This window comes from Hyla sarda, chromosome 7 (assembly GCF_029499605.1).
Source record: "Hyla sarda isolate aHylSar1 chromosome 7, aHylSar1.hap1, whole genome shotgun sequence".
NCBI classification, from domain to species: domain Eukaryota; kingdom Metazoa; phylum Chordata; class Amphibia; order Anura; family Hylidae; genus Hyla; species Hyla sarda.
This window is the reverse complement of record NC_079195.1, coordinates 45,236,880-45,259,867: the sequence shown is the minus strand read 5'-3', so window position 1 is coordinate 45,259,867 and position 22,988 is coordinate 45,236,880. Positions and strand designations below refer to the sequence as shown.

The window sequence follows — 22,988 nt, the reverse complement described above, 5'->3', positions numbered from 1 at the left end:
TTGTTTGTAAGTGAGGTCACTTTTCTCCCTCCCACAATTCAGCCATCTCACCCATGGCCACTAGCTTTTTCTTTCTTTTTTCTAGACATCTCACCCATTGAGGCACATCTGGGACAATTTCCTGCAGCCTTGTTGAGACTGATCCCCCCCCCCCACGGTTGCTCCACCCATTGAAGCAGAGTGAATCAGTGCAGATATTTAAACTAATCTATGAATTTTGGCAGAAACATGTACAATTACATACAGTAAATGAGGATGAATTATAAATACAGAGAACTAACAGTTCCCTGTTTATAGCTTCTTTGCCCGTGGCTCAGATATTTGCTGCATTTATCCACCATCATCTGATTTAATAATAATAAAAAAAAAAAGAAATAAGTCCACCCAAAACTTCAAGGGAATTTGCCAAACACAGTTTTTCTTCTGTGTAGGGCCTCAGTTGCCTTACTTTTCTTAAACACTATTCTCATTTATAGCCTCACTAAGATTAATTATAAACTTTTATATCCGCAGCCTTCGATTTCCCACATATACCGAAGAAGGATCCTGTGCCTGTTAGTGAGATTTATGCAGAGAGAAGTTCTCCTCTTCCGAGCTTCGGACATCCTGGGGCAGAAAGGTCGAGCATTACCACCTTCAACTTCATATTTGGAAAACAAATTTCCAACCAGGGAAAGAGTAAGCTGAATTTACAGAAGGAGAACATTCCTCTGAAAGGTAATCCACAAGACCATATTCTGCTATTAGCATGTAGGCAACGGACAATGAGTTCTAGTATATCTTGTGTTATGACCAAAGGGACCATAAGGTATATTAAAGGGGACACTGAATGAGAAAAGAAAAACAACAAAACTTTCCTAATATATAAAAGAACTAATCATACCATTACTAAAATGAAAAGTTTCAAGGGACTACTGAACCAGAATAGAATGATTCTCTGTTCACCTTGGAGCTCAGGTTTGCAGGGGCCCTTAAAGGAGTACACCACACCACAAGACATCTTATCCCCTACTAAAGGATAGGAGATAAGATGTCTGATCGCAGGGGTAGCGCCACTGGGGACCCCCATGCTACTGGGGATCTCCCTGCTGCACCCGGCATTCGTTTAGAGTGTCGGGTACAGTGCCGGAGGCTCGTGACTTCATGGCCGCACCCCGCTCGTGACGTCACGGCTACGCCCCCTCATTACAAGTCTGTGGGAGGGGGTGTGACGGCCATCACGCCCTATCCCATAGACTCGCATTGAGGGGACATGGCTGTGATGTTACAAGCCTCCGGCCCGCATCGCCACTCATCCGGCAAGGAGCAAAGATGTCTGGGGGCCGCAGCCAAGATCGTGGGGGTCCCCGACGGCAGGACCTCTGCGATCATACATCTTATCCCGTATCCTTTGGATAGGGGAAAAGATGTTTAGGGACAAGTATTTAAATCAGTGGCATAAATAGAAGAACGGGGGGCCATATTCATCAGATTTTGCCCACCCCAGGACAGAAAGGTCTGGTGTTTATTTTCCTTTGCTTTCCATGACTCATTTGACCCATTCCCCCCTCCATTATTTGCTGATAATGCAGTTCCTTGGAGAGAGGAGCCCTGCACAGTTTCTTACCAATAGGCTGTCCGGACATGCTGGAAGTTGTAGTTTTGCAACAGCTGGAGAAACACTGCTCTAGACCTCTGCAAATGACGTAAGGGCAATACAGTGGAAATTCACGTCAGACAGTAAATAGGAATCAAGGCAACAATGTATTGATTAGACAGTTAACAGGTTAAAAAGCTGTATACAGAAAAAAGAGTAATGTGGTAATATATGCTGAAATACGTGGTTAGGAAATAATTTGATATAGAATCCAGATCGATTTTAGAGACCACTTTACATTATTGTAAGCAATACAAAAAATGTATAAATATTAATGAATTCAGTCTAGGCAATGCTCTGTGAGCTAAAGACATCATGAGCTGCACAAGTCTTTCTGTTTTTACTGTGGATTAGGAGCTGCTTTCATTGTAGCTACCTTAAAGTGTACCTGTCATTTGCAAAACTTTTCCATAAAATTTAGATAATAGTATTATATGTATATTTGTAACAAACATTGGTTAAAAAAAATTGCATATTTTTGGGCTATTGACTGTGTTTCTGTGCAGAGACAAAATACAGGAAGTGCAAGCGGGACAAGCAGGGCTTTGTGCCGGCTCCTGGCTTGTCAATCATCCTGATGTGTGAGCCAGGAGCATGTAATAGAACCTTAGTGCACAGAGCCCTACTTGCCCTCAGTGTACAGAGCCCTGCTTGTCCTCAGTGTACAGAGCCCTGCTTGTCCTCAGTGTACAGAGCTCTGCTTATCTTCAGTGCACAGAGCCCTGCTTGTCTTCAGTGCACAGAGCCCTGCTTGTCCTCAGTGTACAGAGCCCTGCTTGTCCTCAGTGTACAGAGCCCTGCTTGTCCTCAGTGTACAGAGCCCTGCTTGTCCTCAGTGTACAGAGCCCTGCTTGTCCTCAGTGTACAGAGCCCTGCTTGTCCTCAGTGTACAGAGCCCTTCTGGTCCTCAGTGTACAGAGCCCTGCTTGTCCTCAGTGTACAGAACCCTGCTTGTCCTCAGTGTACAGAGCCCTGCTTGTCTTCAGTGCACAGAGTCCTGCTTGTCCTCAGCGTACAGAGCCCTGCTTGTCCTCAGTCTACAGAGCTCTGCTTGCCCTCAGTGTACAGAGTTCCGCTTGCCCTAAGTGCACAGAGCCCCACTTGCCCTCAGTGTATAGAGCCCTGCTTGACCTCAGTGCACAGAGCCCTACTTGCTCTCAGTGCCCAGAGCCCTTCTTGTCGTTAGTGTAGAGAGCCCTGCTTGCCCGACTCACACTTCCTGTATTTTGTCTCGGCACAGAGACACACAGGCAATAGCTGCAGGGACAAGGCAGCATTTTTCATCAAAAAATATACACATTTTCTAAACAATGTATATTACAAATACACATATAATGTTATAATCTACATTGTATAAGAAGTTTTTGCAAATGACAGTGACGTTTTAAAATCAAGGGTAATTTGGTTCTCCAGAAACAGAATAATAAACTTTAGAAGAAGACGGTACAGCTGTGTCTTCATTGTGTTTACTGAATTACCAATATTTGAGATACCCAGTAGTGGTCAACTATTGATACTTGAAACATTTGACAGATGGATCCACTTCTATCTCTTGTAAAAATTAATAAAAAGCTTCTCGATTATTGAGTTTTGTTTTTAGGGTTCCTTAATGTGCTCACTTTCCCCAAGTAGCAATCCCTAGAGCATCATTGGCTGCTAGAATGATGCCTACATGCTCCATCAATTTAAAGAGTCTACATCTCAAGCACCGAGAATACGTTCAGAGGCCTCTACAGCATATTCAGGCGAGGGACGATTATTGATAGATGTGTACTTTCGGCACGAACATGACATGTTATCTAAGGAAGTATAGAAGGAAAGACTTAAAATATCTCTTATAAAACAAAGGCTACACCAGATTGACTCATATTTACAAACAGAATCCATAACTGAAAAAAACAGAGGTTTAAAGGAATTTTGGTTTTACAGACATATTTTTATACACACTACAGTGGTCCCTCAAGTTACACTATGAATTGGTTCCAGGACGATCATTGTATGTTGAAACCATTGTATGTTGAGACCACAACTTTGTGGAAACCTGGTAATTGGTTCTGCAGTCCCAAAATGTCATCCAAAAAGTGAGGAATTTAGAAAAATAAGTAGATAGCTAATATATATATAAGGCAAATCATTACATATAAAAGTAAGAAAGATCTTCTGGGAGCTGTGAATCACTGGTCTATGTAGAGGACAGGAGCTTCTTCAGGGTCCTGCACAGTACACACAGTGTCCTAAAAAAGTAATGGAGCCGCCCTCACCTGGTCTCCAAAGGAGCAACTAACTCTGGCAAAGGTAAAGAGTAGTACAGAACATGTAATACCTCTGTGTACTGTAGGGGGCGCTACCAGACAGCCAGTCAGTGCATGTACTTTAGTAATACAGGAGTTTCACCAGGGAAATGTTCATTCTGATTGGTCAGTTCTTCCAGCCACGTTTCACAGATCTAGACTGTCCGTAGCATTGTATGGTCAGTCATTTTTACTAACAGAAACAATCTTCTCGCTAACCGACATTGAGCACTATAAGTTATTCAAAGGGCCCACCACAGATGGGTTGCATCCAAAAGGACTGCCAGCTTTTGACTTTCTTTCTGACTGAGATAACCATGTAAGGCTCCTCAGTTCTGCACACCACCTCTATACAAACTTTCCATGTGTATTGATCCATATGGTAATAGTGCCAACTTTGTGTCTCCATATAGTATTAGGCCCCTCTGTGCTCCTACAGTGGGGCAAAAAAGTATTTAGTCAGCCACCATTTGTGTAAGTTCTCCCACTTAAAAAGATGAGAGAGGTCGGAAATTTTCATCATAGGTATACCTCAAGTATGAGAGACATAATGAGAAAAATAAATCCATAAATTCACATTGTCTGAATGTTTTCTATAAGGGTTGCGATCAGGAGACAGGCTAGGCCACTCCAGGACCTAGAAATGCTTCTTACGAAGAAACTCCTTCCTTGCCCGGGCGGTGTGTTTGGGATCATTGTCATGCTGAAAGACCCAGCCACGTTTTATCTTCAATGCTCTTGCTGATGGAAGGAGGTTTTCACTCAAAATTTTGTGATTCATTCATTCGTTCTTTCCTTTACACAGATCAGTGGTCCTGGTTTCCATAGTAGAAAAACAGCCCAAAAGCATGATGTTTCCACCCCCATGCTTAACAGTAGGTATGGTGTTCTTTGGAAGCAACTCAGCATTCTTTCTCCTCCAAATACGATGAGTTTTTACCAAAAAGTTCTACTTTGGTTTCATCTGACCATATGACATTCTCCCAATACTCTTCTGGATCATCCAAATGCTCTTTAACAAACTTCAGACGGGTACGGACATGTACTGGCTTAAGCAGGGGGACACATCTGGTACTGCATAATTTGAGTCCCTGACGGCATAGTGTGTTACTGATGGTAGCCTTTGTTACTTTGGTCCCAGCTTTCTGCAAGTCATTCACTAGGTCCCCCCATTTGGTTCTGGGATTTTTGCTCACAGTCCTTTTGACACCAGATCATTTTGACACCACGAGGTGAGATCTTGCATGGAGCCCCAGATTGAGGGAGATTATCAGTGGTCTTGTATGTCTTCCATTGTCTAATAATTGCTCCCACAGTTGATTTCTTCACACCGAGCTGCTTGCCTATTGCAGATTAAGGCTTCCCAGCCTGGTGCAGGTCTTCAGTTTTGTTTCTGGTGTCCTTCAACAACTCTTTGATCTTGGCCATAGTGGAGTTTGGAGTGTGACTGTTTGAGGTTGTGGACAGGTGTCTTTTATACTGATAACAAGAACAAACAGGTGCTATTAATACAGGTAACGAGTGGAGGACAGAGGAGACTCTTAAGGCTAAGTTTCTCCTAGTTTTTTTCGTCCTGCGTTTTTTGGTTTGAACAAAAAAACGCAAGAAAAAAAATGCCTGAGAAAACGCCAGTGCAATTTCCTGCGTCTGGCGTTTTTTATGGCGTTTTTGCATTTGTCTGGAAATTGCATATTTGGCCCCTTTGGAATTTTTTTTTTTGGTACTCAAAATTTGTTGGGTACCAAAAAAAAAAAAAAAAAAAAAGGATGCAGTAGTGATGGAAAAAAAGGTATTTAACCAAATTTATATTTTTTTATAATGAAATTTTAATATATATTTAATAAAGTGTGTGTGTTTCACTTTTTTTCTCTCTTTTTTGACATTTTTTAGGTAGTACTACTACTCCCAGCATGGAACAGACAGTTCCATGATGGGATTGGTAGTACCTGTACTAATAGACATATCGCCCGATGTGATCATCCATAATATAGCAGAGATGCGGAGCAGCTCTATGCAGTGCTCACATCTCTGCTCTGTACTCCGGCCAATGATATGGATAGAACATAACTCATTCATATTTTCCGTCCAGAGTGGTGATTGGCCGGATGGTTGCAGCCAATCACCGCTCTCAGAGGAAAATATGATTGAGTGATGTTCTATTCACATCACTGGACAGAGTTGATTGCAGAGATGCGAGCGCTGTGTAGAGCTGCTCCACATCTCTGTAATAGATAGGATGATCACAGCAGATGTCAGGAGTGACACCCGCTGTGATCTTTCCTTAACTGCAGGTACTACTACTCCCATCATGGAGCATGCTCTGCAGTTAGTAGTACCCGCAGTTAAGGAAAGATCACAGTGGATGTCACTCCTGACACCCGCTGTGATCCTCCTGTATAATGTATAGATGCGGCTGGACGCTCTTCTCTGGTCCCCTGCACTGATGTATATATACACATATTCATATTTCCCACAGAGTTGTGATTGGCTGGAACCATCTGGCTAATCCCAGCTCTCTGTGGGAAATATGAATAGATGCACATATACGGCAGTGCAGGGGACCATAAAAGAGTGGCCGGCCTAATCTATACATTATACAGAAGGATCGCAATGGAACCCGGGGTGATCTGTCAATAAGTACAGGTACTACTACTCACATCAAGGAACAGTGTGTGTTCCATGCTGGGAGTAGTAGTACCACCTAAAAAAAAAAAGAAAAATAAAGTGAAAAACACAAACACACACTACATTTTTATTATTGTTGGCTATATTTTTAGTGCCCTGCCCGCACACATAAATTGATCCGTTTAAAAATTTATAAAAAAAATTCTTGAATACAATTTTTTACATAACTACTGTATCTTTTTATTATTTTTTTTAATGGTACCCTATGACATTTTATTAAAAAAGGTATCTCCATCACTTTTTTGGATCGCTAAAGTCCAAAAGAGAATAAAAACCGCCTGAAAAAATACCAAAGTTAAAACCCACATGGTGTTTTTCTTGGTGATTTTTTACTCCCATGGACTTCTATGGGAGAAAAACGCCACGATTTCAGGGAGAAAAACGCCAGTGGCTCAACATGCTGCGATTGCAAAACTGCCAAAGAGCTGAAAAACGCCAAAACAGAGTGAAAAAACGCCAAAAGGATTTAAAAAAATGCCAAACTGAAAAACGGCAAGTGGAAAAAGAATTTTGGGATTTCTTATTGATTTACAGCTAACATCTGGCTGCAGCATTTTTTGGCCGAAAAAACGCCATGAAGCAGAATTGGCGTTCCCCCCCCCAAAAAAAAAAAAAAAAAGTGGAATTCCAGCCCAAAGAAGATGTTGCAAGTCTGTGACAGCCAGAAATCTTCCTGTTTGTAGGTGACCAAATACTTATTTTCCACCATAATTTGCAAATAAATTCTTTAAAAATCAGACAATGGGATATTATGGATTTTTTTCTCATTATGTCTCTCATATTTGAGGTATACCTATGATGAAAATTACAGGCCTCTCTCATCTTTTAAAGTGGGAGAACTTGCACAATTGGTGACTACTAAATACTTTTTTTGCCCCACTGTATATTGCAATTAGGCCCCCTACACTGTGCCACCATGTAGTATAAGGTCTATTATTCCCCCATATAAGTCCTACTATGCCCCTAAAAATATAAAGCCTATTATGCCCCTATATAATATAGGGCCTATTATTCCGCCATATAATATAAGGCCTAATATGCTCCCATATCATATAATACTTATTATGCCCCTATGTATTATAAATCCTATTATGCCCCCATATAATATAAGGCTTTTTATGCCCCCATGAAAAGAAAACAATAAAAAACAAAACACAACTCACCGGTCACACCGCTCTCCCGTTGCATATCCACTCTCTCCTCCAGGCACCATCCTCTTTTCTGTACTAATCTTCATTGCAGGCAGCTTGATATACTAAAGCTGCCTGTGCCGAAGAGTAGAAGTGCTGCAGGGGTCGGCTTTTCTGCTCTAACGGAAGTTCCAGCCAAGCAGCCGGGACTTCTATCACAGCTTTAATGTGACACAACATTGTGGTGGCGCCGGCACCAATGTTATTTCAATATACTAGAGACCAACATATATGGTGGGTAGCATCAACAATATAAACCTATAGATCACCTAAGTGATCCAAAAATACCCTATTTCCCACATATAATGCTAAATCTTTATTATAATTCACACCAAAAGATTAAAACTCCAGTGTTAATCACTCCATTAAAAGTAACTGTATGCTAGTATGGTGCCTATCTGGCCACCTAATACTGTTATCTGTATCCCCCATATGCACCTGCAGTGTGCAATGCGGGATAAGAGTATACACTGTGCTTAAAATCAATTCTCAGCCCCCTCGACATGTTTCGCTGCTAAACGCAGCTTTGTCAAGAGGACAACGGGCACATAATGTCACACTGTGTCACATCAATTCTGTGGGGGCGCTTATGACCTGCAAACGAGCACCGTTATTAACGACGCTCGTTTGCAGTATAAAAGCGCCTGCTTGGCACCTTCTCCTTTCTCTGTATTCCTCTGGCTTTGGGGAACCTGGCTGGCTTTGCCCTGCTATTCTGACAAAATATTGTGGTTCTGCCCAGCACATCACTTCCCACCAATCTACTAGACCAGTGTTTCCCAAGCTGGGTACCTCCACCTGTTGCAAAACTACAATTCTCAGCATGCCCAGACAGCCTTTGGTTCTCCAAAGGGGGCGGGGCGTGACGTTTGTTCCAAACGCTGAGCAGCGGAGTACCCCTTTAATTTGACTCCAACAACTTATTGTTTTGTTGTTTATTTATTTATTTATTTTGTCAATGGGTGTATATAGATAACACAACATCAAAATAATATAAATAAACAAGTCATAAAATGATCTACACAGTCTTTTGCATAAAGGGATGATAACGCTCACTCCATTTACACATATTTTATTCCCTTATGGCAATACTGGTTAATATTAAGACATCTGTGGCAAATTTGTCAATGTGGATAACAGATATTCCTATAATGTATCATACAATGACTCATTGATATTCAACAGTATAATGAATAGTCTGGAGAATAATTATAAATACACACAGATCCATGATCCACTTTTTCCATCATAGCCGAGTTCACATTGTGTACCAATAATCTCGTGCACAGGGGTTGTGCATTGATAAGCTGATCTAAAATGATTAAGTGGTAAATTGGATTAGGGGTCCCCTAGCCCTGCAGATTGACCGAGTCATATTATGGTATCAGCTGGTCGTAGGAAATGTTTGACTATTGAGTGGGAGGAAATACTCAACTTTAGCTTAATATTTAGTGTCAGAGTAGTGTAGTATTGCTGTTACATACTAGATCTATACCATCCTACTCTTCTACAATTGTGAACTATGTCTATTTTGCAACACATGAAAAAAAATAAAAAATAAACTTTACTCACCTCTGGCGCTCCCAAGGTGTCTCTGGTGTCCTGCTCTGGTCCCCAATGTGCTCCTCTTCCTGCTTCCCAGGCCCAATATGTCAGACTGCAGCTCAGGGTATTGAAGGGTATTGTCTTGCATAATAGGCATAGTACACAGGTCCCCCTCAACAGACATTTCATACATTTTTATATCAAACTTGCTAATATATATATAGTTGTAAATCGACAAAAGGAAATGGCACTACTCCATTACTGCAGACATGTAAGGGTTAATCAGTATAAGAAGCTAAAGCTGCAACAGCGTATTGAGAATGGAGACATATACTGGAAAGAGTTGGCGGAGGTGCTAGGATAAATGAAAGGACAGACTGTCAGATGTGGTGTATCTAGCAACCAAAAAGAGATATCCGCACTCACCGCAGGGTTAATGACTCGATGCTCCTATCTGGAGTAGCCGGTGGATCTTGGCGGGGACCGATGCATAGCGTTCAGAGGCTATTACCGGCAATTTCGCGCACTTAGCGCTTCTTCCGGCCTCTAAGAGGCCGGAAGAAGCGCTAAGTGCGTGAACTTGCCGGTAGTGCGCTAAGAGGCCGGAAGAAGCGCTAAGCGTGTGAAATTGCAAAGATGCATAGCGTTCAGAGGCTAATACCGGCAATTTCACGCACTTAGCGCTTCTTCCAGCCTCTTAGCGCACTTCTGCACTTCCGGCAATTTCACGCACATATCGCTTCTTCCGGCCTCTAAGGCGTTCAGAGGCTATTACCGGCAATTTCGCGCACTTAGCGCTTCTTCCGGCCTCTAAGAGGCCGGAAGAAGCGCTAAGTGCGTGAACTTGCCGGTAGTGCGCTAAGAGGCCGGAAGAAGCGCTAAGTGTGTGAAATTGCATAGATGCATAGCGTTCAGAGGCTAATACCGGCAATTTCACGCACTTAGCGCTTCTTCCAGCCTCTTAGCGCACTTCTGCACTTCCGGCAATTTCACGCACATATCGCTTCTTCCGGCCTCTTAGAGGCCGGAAGAACCGCTAAGTTACACGAAATTGCCGGTAATAGCCTCTGAACACTATGCATCGGTCCCCGTCAAGATCAACCGGCATTTCCAGGTAGGAGCATCGAGTCATTAACCCTGCGGTGAGTGTGGATATCTGTTTCTGGTTGCTAGATACACCACATATCTACATATATATATATATATATATATATATATATATATATATAAATACATACAGTGAAGCCTCTGCAAAAGACCACCTCTTTTCCATACAATAAGCACAGTGATCATTTTCTTTGAGAAGACCACCCCTATAGAATACCAATTTTTCCATGTAAATTTGAGTGGTCTTATCAAAGAGCTTTAACTGTTTATATATTTTTAACATGTGTTAATTGAATAGTCATATAAAAATATTACAGTTTTAACACTGGCCTCGAAATCGCGCACAATAGATTGCCATTGCCTGTGTTCTGCAGCTTGCTTGGCATCTTCTGTGTAGACTGAGACATGTCAGCAGAGTCATCCCATTATCATTAGAGGAGGGGGATTTGATTACAACTATCGCACCGTTGGGCAGCAGGCTGTCAGATAGAAATCTTTCCGTAGGCTTCAATAAGCTATTGACACTTTGCTGACCATTATTTCCTATTTTTTTGCAGATAAATAAAAGCTTCAACATTTAAAAAAAAAAAATTATAATAAACTCATTGTTTCTTTTATACGAAATTGCATCTAATTAAGGGAAGTAACATTACATACATCTGGCATTTCCTTTTAAGAACCCTTCATGTCTATTATGTCTACTATAATAGTAGTGTTATTAGGGCAAGTGATGCATTATGCAAAGTTCTTTGCTAATACACACGATCAAAATTCCAGAGGAAATGAAAACAGTAATTAGGCCAACAAGGAGGACATACAAATTATCTTGGCCAATTTACAGCTAAAGAATGGAAAGCAGAAGTGGGCGAAAATATAACATAGATATTAATAAATTTACAAGGCTATATATATATATATATATATATATATATATATATATATATATATTATTTAGATATGAATTTACACACACATTATATATATATTTACATATATATATATAAATATATATATATATATATATATATATATATATATCAAAAAAGGATCTTTCCGCAGCACACAAAATGAGGTGAAAAAAGTTGGTGATTTATTCCATATTAAAAAGTGTTTTCACAGCAAGCAAATATATATATACAGTATCTCATATAAGTTAATCCACCCCTCACATTATATACAGTATCTCCCATAAGTTAGTCCACCCCTCACATTATATACAGTATCTCCCATAAGTGACTCCACCCCTCACATTATATACAGTATATCCCATAAGTGAGTCCACCCCTCACATTATATACAGTATCTCCCATAAGTGAGTCCACCCCTCACATTATATATACAGTATCTCCCATAAGTGAGTCCACCCTCACATTATATACAGTATCTCCCATAAGTGAGTCCACCCTCACATTATATATACAGTATCTCCCATAAGTGACTCCACCCCTCACATTATATACAGTATCTCCCATAAGTGACTCCACCCCTCACATTATATATACAGTATCTCCCATAAGTGACTCCACCCCTCACATTATATACAGTATCTCCCATAAGTGACTCCACCCCTCACATTATATATATATGCAGTATATCCCATAAGTGAGTCCACCCCTCACATTATATATATATGCAGTATATCCCATAAGTGAGTCCACCCCTCACATTATATATACAGTATCTCCCATAAGTGACTCCACCCCTCACATTATATACAGTATCTCCCATAAGTGACTCCACCCCTCACATTATATATATATACAGTATCTCCCATAAGTGAGTCCACCCCTCACATTATATATACAGTATATCCCATAAGTGAGTCCACCCCTCACATTATATATACAGTATCTCCCATAAGTGTATCCACCCCTCACATTATATATACAGTATCTCCCATGAGTTAATTCACCCCTCACATTATATACAGTATCTCTCATAAGTTAATTCACCCCTCACATTATATACAGTATCTCCCATAAGTGAGTCCATCCCTCACATTATATATATGCAGTATATCCTATAAGTGACTTGGTATAGCTTCTAGCTAAAGGTTTAGGTCTCCCAAAAAATTTTTATCCAATAAAGCGAAAGGGAACCTTATATTGCAGATATGATTAAAACTTCACTTTTAATAGTAGCTACTATTAAAAGTGAAGTTTTAATCATATCTGCAATATAAGGTTCCCTTTCGCTTTATTGGATATCCTATAAGTGACTCCACCCCTCACATTATATACAGTATCTCCCATAAGTGTATCCACCCCTCACATTATATACAGTATCTCCCATAAGTGAGTCCACCCCTCACATTATATACAGTATCTCCCATAAGTGAGTCCACCCCTCACATTATATACAGTATCTCCCATAAGTGAGTCCACCCCTCACATTATATACAGTATCTCCCATAAGTGTATCCACCCCTCACATTATATACAGTATCTCCCATAAGTGTATCCACCCCTCACATTATATACAGTATCTCCCATAAGTGAGTCCACCCCTCACATTATATACAGTATCTACCATAAGTGAGTCCACCCCTCACATTATATATACAGTATCTACCATAAGTGAATACACCCCTCACATTATATATACAGTATCTCCCATAAGTGAGTCCACCCCTCACATTATATACAGTATCTCCCATAAGTGAATCCACCCCTCACATTATAGATACAGTATATCCCATAAGTGTATCCACCCCTCACATTATATGCAGTATCTCCCATAAGTGAGGCTACCCCTCACATTATATATACAGTATATCCCATAAGTGAGTCCACCCCTCACATTATATACAGTATCTACCATAAGTGAGTCCACCCCTCACATTATATACAGTATCTCCCATAAGTGAGTCCACCCCTCACATTATATATACAGTATCTACCATAAGTGAATACACCCCTCACATTATATATACAGTATCTCCCATAAGTGAGTCCACCCCTCACATTATATACAGTATCTCCCATAAGTGAATCCACCCCTCACATTATAGATACAGTATATCCCATAAGTGTATCCACCCCTCACATTATATGCAGTATCTCCCATAAGTGAGGCTACCCCTCACATTATATATACAGTATATCCCATAAGTGAGTCCACCCCTCACATTATATACAGTATCTACCATAAGTGAGTCCACCCCTCACATTATATATACAGTATCTCCCATAAGTGACTCCGCCCCTCACATTATATATACAGTATCTCCCATAAGTGAGTCCACCCCTCACATTATATACAGTATCTCCCATAAGTGAGCCCATCCCTCACATTATATACAGTATCTCCCATAGGTGAGTTCACCCCTCACATTATATATACAGTATCTCCCATAAGTGACTCCACCCCTCACATTATATATACAGTATCTCCCATAAGTGAGTTCACCCGGAACATTATATATACAGCATCTCCCATAAGTGAGTCCACCCCTAACATTATATACAGTATCTACCATAAGTAAGTCCACCCCTCACATTATATACAGTATATCCCATAAGTGTATCCACCCCTCACATTATATACAGTATCTCCCATAAGTGAATCCACCCCTCACATTATATACAGTATCTCCCATAAGTAAGTCCACCCCTCACATTATATACAGTATCTCCCATAAGTGAGTCCACCCCTCACATTATATACAGTATCTACCATAAGTGAGTCCACCCCTCACATTATATATACAGTATCTACCATAAGTGAATACACCCCTCACATTATATATACAGTATCTCCCATAAGTGAGTCCACCCCTCACATTATATACAGTATCTCCCATAAGTGAATCCACCCCTCACATTATAGATACAGTATATCCCATAAGTGTATCCACCCCTCACATTATATGCAGTATCTCCCATAAGTGAGGCTACCCCTCACATTATATATACAGTATATCCCATAAGTGAGTCCACCCCTCACATTATATACAGTATCTACCATAAGTGAGTCCACCCCTCACATTATATACAGTATCTCCCATAAGTGAGTCCACCCCTCACATTATATATACAGTATCTACCATAAGTGAATACACCCCTCACATTATATATACAGTATCTCCCATAAGTGAGTCCACCCCTCACATTATATACAGTATCTCCCATAAGTGAATCCACCCCTCACATTATAGATACAGTATATCCCATAAGTGTATCCACCCCTCACATTATATGCAGTATCTCCCATAAGTGAGGCTACCCCTCACATTATATATACAGTATATCCCATAAGTGAGTCCACCCCTCACATTATATACAGTATCTACCATAAGTGAGTCCACCCCTCACATTATATATACAGTATCTCCCATAAGTGACTCCGCCCCTCACATTATATATACAGTATCTCCCATAAGTGAGTCCACCCCTCACATTATATACAGTATCTCCCATAAGTGAGCCCATCCCTCACATTATATACAGTATCTCCCATAGGTGAGTTCACCCCTCACATTATATATACAGTATCTCCCATAAGTGACTCCACCCCTCACATTATATATACAGTATCTCCCATAAGTGAGTTCACCCGGAACATTATATATACAGCATCTCCCATAAGTGAGTCCACCCCTAACATTATATACAGTATCTACCATAAGTAAGTCCACCCCTCACATTATATACAGTATATCCCATAAGTGTATCCACCCCTCACATTATATACAGTATCTCCCATAAGTGAATCCACCCCTCACATTATATACAGTATCTCCCATAAGTAAGTCCACCCCTCACATTATATACAGTATATCCCATAAGTGAGTCCACCCCTCACAATATATATACAGTATCTCCCATAAGTGAGTCCACCCCTCACATTATATACAGTATCTCCCATAAGTGAGTCCACCCCTCACATTATATACAGTATCTCCCATAAGTGAGTCCACCCCTCACATTATATACAGTATATCCCATAAGTGAGTCCACCCCTCACAATATATATACAGTATCTCCCATAAGTGAGTCCACCCCTCACATTATATACAGTATCTCCCATAAGTGAGTCCACCCCTCACATTATATACAGTATATCCCATAAGTGAGTCCACCCCTCACATTATATATACAGTATCTCCCATAAGTGAGTCCACCCCTCACATTATATACAGTATCTCCCATAAGTGAGTCCACCCCTCACATTATATATACATTATCTCCCATAAGTGACTCCACCCCTCACATTATATATACAGTATCTCCCATAAGTGAGTCCACCCCTCACATTATTTATATAGTATTTCCCATAAGTTAATACACCCCTCACATTATATATACAGTATCTCCCATAAGTGAGTCCACTCCTCACATTATATATACAGTATCTCCCATAAGGGAGTCCACCCCTCACATTATATATATAGTATTTCCCATAAGTGAGTCCACCCCTCACATTATATATACAGTATCTCCCATAAGTGAGTCCACCCCTCACATTATATATACAGAATCTTCGATAAGTGAGTCTACCCCTCACATTATATACAGTATCTCCCATAAGTGAATCCATCCCTCACATTATATACAGTATCTTCCATAAGTGAGTCCATCCCTCACATTATATACAGAATCTTCGATAAGTGAGTCTACCCCTCACATTATATACAGTATCTCCCATAAGTGAGTCAACCCCTCACATTATATACAGTATCTACCATAAGTGAGTCCACCCCTCACATTATATACAATATCTCCCAGAAGTGAGTTCACCCCTCACATTATATATACAGCATCTCCCATAAGTGAGTCCACTCCTCACATTATATATAGTATCTCCCATAAGTGAGTCCACCCCTCACATTATATATAGTATCTCCCATAAGTGAGTCCACCCCTCACATTATATATAGTATCTCCCATAAGTGACTCCACCCCTCACATTATATATACAGTATATCCCATAAGTGACTCCACCCCTCACATTATATACAGTATCTCCCATAAGTAAGTCCACCCCTCACATTATATACAGTATCTCCCATAAGTGAGTCCACCCCTCACATTATATATACAGTATATCCCATAAGTGAGTCCACCCCTCACATTATATATACAGTATATCCCATAAGTGAGTCCACCCCTCACATTATATACAGTATCTCCCATAAGTGAGTTCACCCCTCACATTATATACAATATCTTCCCTAAGTGAGTCTACCCCTCACATTATATACAGTATCTCCCATAAGTGAATCCACTCCTCACATTATATATACAGCATCTCCCATAAGTGAGTCCACCACTCACATTATATACAGTATCTCCCATAAGTGAATCCCCACCTCACGTTCAGGGGCGGACTGACCGGCCGGTCCGAGCGGACGACGTCCGAGGCCGCGGCCAGGCGAAGTGCCCGCCGCCGCCTCCACTGAGGATCCGGGACACTCGTCCCAGATCCCCAGCAGACATCGCTGCCTTCTCCGGTAAGTGCGATACATGCACATACAGGAGAAGGCGTGCCGCATCTGTAGCATAAACAGAGGAGACGTGACCTCCACCCCCACGCAGCACGCAGTACAGGCGCTGATGACATCACTCATTGCTCATCGGTGCCTGTACTGTGGAGGGGAGAAGACGCGGACCCCTGCTGTTGAGGAAATCGCTGCATAGGACATTAGGTGAGCATAATTTTTTTACATTTTTTAACTGCCTATACCTATGGGCAAGAAGAGGGGGGGGGGGTTACTCTGCCTATACCTATGTGGAAGGGGGGGGGTAACTCTGCTTATACCTATGTGGAAGAGGGGGGAGTAACTCTGCTTATACCTATGGGGTAGAGTGGGGGGGGGGGTAACTCTACCTATACTTATGGGTAAAGGAGGAGGGGGTAAATCTGCCTATACTTATGGGGAAAGGAGAGGAAAGGGGGGGAGTAACTCTGCCTATACCTATGGGGAAAGGAGGGTAACTCTGCCTATACCTATGGGGAAGAGTGGGGGGGGTGTAACTCTGCCTATACTTATGGGGAAAGGGGGAGGGGATGGGGGTAACTCTGCCTATACTCAAGGGGAAAGGAGAGGAAGGGGGAGGTAACTCTGCCTATACCTATGGGGAAAGGGGGGGGGGTAACTGCCTATACCAATGGGGAAGAGGGGGAAATGGTAACTCTGCCTATACCTATAGGGAAAAGGGGGGGGGGGTAACTCTGCCTATACCTATGGGGAAAAGGGGGTTTAACTCTGCCTACACCTGTGGGGAATGGGGGGTTATCTCTGCCTATTTTAATGGATAGAAAGTAGCAGGTGGCTCTCTAGGTACTTGTGCTATTAAAACCGCTTCTTTATTTGCTTGATTAGCAGGTTACAGCAGAGAGGAACACACCTCAGGAGGTGTGTTCCTCTCTGCTGTAACCTGCTAATCGAGCAAATTAAGAAGCGGTTTTAATAGCACAAGTACCTGGAGTGCCGCCTGCTACTTTCTATCCATTGAAATTGTTTTATGGACTTTGTCTATTTGGGGCAGGCAACGGCAGTGCTACCGTGGATGGGTGGTCTCGGACGATCATGGACTCAAGTGTGGATATAACTGGCTGGAAAGGTGCATGCAGTAATTACTCTCTCTACGTCTTATCTCTGCCTATACCTACAGGGAATGGGGGGTGGGGGGGGGGGGACTCTGTTGCCTATGCCTAAGGAGAAAGGGGGTTAACTCTGTTCCTATACCTATTGGGAAGGGGGGGTTAACTCTGCTGCCTATGGGGAAGGGGGGTTAAGTCTGCTGCCCATACCTATGGGGAAAGGTGGGGGGGCTAACTCTGCTGCCTATACCTTTGGGGAAGGGGGGTTAACTCTGCTGCCTATACCTACAGGGAAGGGGAGGGGTTAACTCTGCTGTCTATACCTACAGGGAAGGGGAGGTTAATTCTGCTGCCTTTACCTACAGGGAAGGGGGAGTTAACTGCTGCCTATGCCTATGGGAAAGGGGGGCTACCTAACTTTATACCTGGATGCCTAACTACTTACCTACATACTAGGCTATCTAACTACCAAGATACCCAACTACCTAACTATGTACATACCTTGCCTTCATACATGGCTGCCTAACTACCTAACTAGCCCTCTACCTACCTGACTTGTCACCTACCTACATATCTGGCTTCCTGATCTACCTATCTAGTTACCTATTTACCTGGCTACCTACCTACCTGCCATTATACTGTACAGGACACCAAGAAGGGCATTATTTCAGATTGTGGGCCTATAGATGGAAAGATTGTGTAGAGGAGGGGAGGGCACTGGATAAATGCAGAGTCTGACATGTTTGTCCTGCAGATGTTAAGAGATCTACATGGCAGTCTTATCCGGACGGAGAAGAAAAGGAAAGAGGATGCCGCTGCTCAGAAAAGACGTAATTGTGAGTCCCAAAATGTTACTGTAATCACTTATATGGTATATACATCCTGTGTGCAGCTGATATCTACCCCCATATGGTCCTGTATATAATCACTTATATTGTATAAAGATCCTGAATAGTATACTGGTCTGTGTATAGTGGTTTTATTCAGTACAGTATGGTGGTATTATCCAGTTATTGTGTGGTGGTATATATTTACTCCCAGTATAACAGTATTATTGGTCATGGAAATTTACCTACGTTAAAGTGTTTCTTACATATATAAATGTTAGTTTATTGTGTGTTGGATTTGGGTGAAATAGGAGCGTGGCAGAAGATTGACGAGCTGCAGAGACTAGCAGGGGCCCTTGCCTTTGCTAATATTTTATTCTATCTTTTCATGTGAAAACACTGAAGAAATGACCCTCTGCTACAATGTAAAGTAATGAATGCACAGACTGTATAACAGTGTTTAATGTTGTGTCCTTTCACAATAACTCAACACACAGCCATTAATGTCCAAACCTTGGCAACAAAGTGAATACAACCCGAAGTGGAAATGTCCAAGTTGGGCACAATTAGCCATTTTCTCTCCCCGTTGTCTCATGTTACAAGGTCTCAGGTGTGAATGGGGAGCAGGTGTCTTATATTTAGTGTTATCGCTCTCACACTCTCTAATACTGCTGAATGGTATTTTAAAAGGCACCTCATGGCAAAAAAACTCTGAGGATCTGAAAAAAAATTGTTGCTCTACAATTTGCCAGAACGCCGGAATCTGTCCCAGCCTTTGTATGAAATGGGGACCTATAAATGAAACCATGTATACTTGTATACAAGTGATCAAAGGCAATCATACAGACCCTCCAAAATAACCCATAATAGCTGCAACATACTGTGTCAGGTCACGATAGGAAGGGCAACTCCAGAGCATAATCTTCTGCTATTACAAGTGAATATTATTAGTGTTGCTCGCGAATATTCGCAATGCGAATTTTATTCGCGAATATCGCATATTCGTGAATTTGCGAATATTCGCGAATATAGCACTATATATTCGTAATTACGAATATTCGTTTTTATTTTTATTTTTATTTTTTTTTTTTCACAGTACATCACAGTGATCATCCCTCTCTGCTTCCAGCTTGTGTGGTGTAAAGAAGGCTCTAATACTACTGTGTGTGACTGGTGTGCGAATTTTCGCATATGCGAAAATTTGCATAGGCTAATTTGCGTATATACGAATATTCGCTTATGCTAATTATTGTATGTTAATTCTCGCATATGCAAATTTTCGCATACGCGACTTTTTCCACATTTGCGAAAATAAAACGAGAATATTACGAATATGCGAATATATGACGAATATTCGTCCATATATTCGCGAATATTCGCAAATTCGAATATGGCCTATGCCTCTCAACACTAAATATTATATAGATATACCATCATTGCTATATAAAGTCAGTCATCCTACAAACACCATATAGAGTCAGTCATGTAATAAATACAATATAGAGCAATTCATTCTATAAATAGTATAGAGAGCTGGGCACACACTTTAGATAGCAGACAGCCATTCCTCCTGATGGCTTGGCCAAACATGTATGTTTGTTTCCATAGAAAGAGGAGCAGGCATCTGTCAGTAATTGGCTGGGTTCACACATTGTTAAGTTAAAAAAGTTGCATTTTTTTTTCTCCCAAATCCAAAAATGTTTTCTGTTAAAGTCTATGGGCAAGGGACCATTAGTGCATACATTGCATAGAAGAATGGCTGTAATTCCAATATTAGGACACTTTTCTATAGAATTTATTAGAACACATTTTTAGAATAAAAAAAAACTGCTAATTTTTATACCTAGAGTTTTTATGTTTTGGTTGTACAATGTGTGAAGTCAGTGTTATAAACCAGGACAAGATACATGTCCAGCCCTCCTTTTCTTCAACATCTTCTGTTGGGGCAGAGCCTGAGTTTTCACTAATGCCTATAACCAAGTAAACAATGACATTGAAGGGCACAGTAAATCTTGCAATACATATAAAATAGCTGTCACTCAAATGCTCCTTCATTCGACATCTTCCTGATCCTCCCATACATATTCATGCTCTTCATGTGTTATCAATGGTAAGTGGTATAAAAGCAACTGCAAGACTCATATGGTGGGGACTTATCCCCCTAAAAACAAAAGCACCAGGCAGGTTAAAAAATCAAACAAGCCCAATCCTTCTCTCCCCCAACATATGCCATTGAGGTGAGTCAGGAGGCCCCCCATACACCTTAGATGGTTGACTTACTGGGCCAAAAGTGATGTATTTATCTTGAGATATTGGGGGATATTAATCAAAGTTGTCTATGTCCCGCATCAATATAGACCAAACTACAGAGGGTTAGTCTGGTCTATTGTGCACCTTATTTATCAAATGGCGCACAGCTCTTGATAAATTCTGTGCACAGACTGCATGATCTATGCTTTAGTCTATATTCAAACCTGCTCCAACATGGTCTGACATTTCGGCGTACTTTCAGCCTATGCGACTTGTCGCTGAAAAGTCGCTTTTGATAAATTCAGCACCAATGCATTTTTCAATGCATTTCAGTCTAAAATAGACCTGCATGCATCATGTTCTAAAAATCCTCTAGAGCAAAAGTCGCAGAAAAGTCGCACATATTTAGACTGCGACTTTCTGTGTGACAAATTTAGACAAGAAAAACCAGTCTAAATCCTTTGATAAATCTTCCCCATTGTGTGTGGACAGAAATGCCATTAAAAGGATTGTCTCATGAAGACAACACTATCTCTGAAGACACCCTAGTGGTCATCTGATTACCTTGCATTTGACTCCTGAAACCACTAGAGATCATCTTTCATAAATAGATTACCTCAGTGTCATTTAAAAGATATCATACTCAACTTCTCTCGATTAATCCACCTGTCACCTCACTTCTCCTCTGCCTCTCCCCTGTGCCAAATCCTTCACTGGTGTCACGATGCCGGCTGGCAGGTAGTGGATCCTCTGTGCCAGAGAGGGATTGGCGTGGACCGTGCTAGTGGACCGGTTCTAAGTCACTACTGGTTTTCACCAGAGCCCGCCGCAAAGCGGGATGGTCTTGCTGCGGCGGTAGTGACCAGGTCGTATCCACTAGCAACGGCTCACCTCTCAGGCTGCTGAAGATAGGCGCGGTACAAGGGAGTAGACAGAAGCAAGGTCGGACGTAGCAGAAGGTCGGGGCAGGCAGCAAGGATCGTAGTCAGGGGCAACGGCAGGAGGTCTGGAACACAGGCTAGGAACACACAGGAAACGCTTTCACTGGCACAATGGCAACAAGATCCGGCAAGGAAGTGCAGGGGAAGTGAGGTGATATAGGGAAGTGCACAGGTGAAGACACTAATTGGAATCACTGCGCCAATCAGCGGCGCAGTGGCCCTTTAAATCGCAAAGACCCGGCGCGCGCGCGCCCTAGGGAGCGGGGCCGCGCGCGCCGGGACAGGACCGAGGGAGAGCGAGTCAGGTACGGGAGCCGGGGTGCGCATCGCGAGCGGGCGCTACCCGCATCGCGAATCGCATCCCGGCTGGAAGCGGAATCGCAGCGCCCCGGGTCAGTGGATCTGACCGGAGCGCTGCAGCGGGGAGAGTGTAGCGAGCGCTCCGGGGAGGAGCGGGGACCCGGAGCGCTCGGCGTAACAGTACCCCCCCCCTTGGGTCTCCCCCTCTTCTTAGAGCCTGAGAACCTGAGGAGCAGACTTTTGTCTAGGATGTTGTCCTCAGGTTCCCAGGATCTCTCTTCAGGACCACAACCCTCCCAGTCCACTAAAAAAAAAGTTTTCCCTCTGACCTTTTTAGAGGCTAAGATCTCTTTGACAGAGAAGATGTCCGAGGAGCCGGAAACAGGAGTGGGAGGAACAGATTTGGGAGAAAAACGGTTGAGGATGAGTGGTTTAAGAAGAGAGACGTGAAAGGCATTAGGGATACGAAGAGAAGGAGGAAGAAGAAGTTTGTAAGAGACAGGATTAATTTGACACAAAACTTTGAAAGGACCAAGATAGCGTGGTCCCAACTTGTAGCTAGGGACACGGAAGCGGACATATTTAGCGGAGAGCCATACCTTGTCTCCAGGGGAAAAAACGGGAGGAGCTCTTCTTTTCTTATCTGCGAACTTCTTCATGCGTGATGAAGC

At 42.0% G+C, this 22,988-nt stretch overlaps 1 protein-coding gene across 3 annotated transcripts in view; it reads left to right on the top strand.

Annotated features, from left to right (window-relative positions):
• C7H10orf90 (chromosome 7 C10orf90 homolog) overlaps positions 1 to 22,988 on the top strand; it is a 150,385-nt gene that overhangs the window by 53,563 nt on the left and 73,834 nt on the right. For all 3 annotated transcript variants that reach the window (XM_056530011.1, XM_056530014.1, XM_056530012.1), the window contains one exon: positions 514 to 717. In XM_056530011.1, the coding sequence (XP_056385986.1) occupies positions 514 to 717 (204 nt within the window). The remainder of the gene's footprint in view (positions 1 to 513; positions 718 to 22,988) is intronic.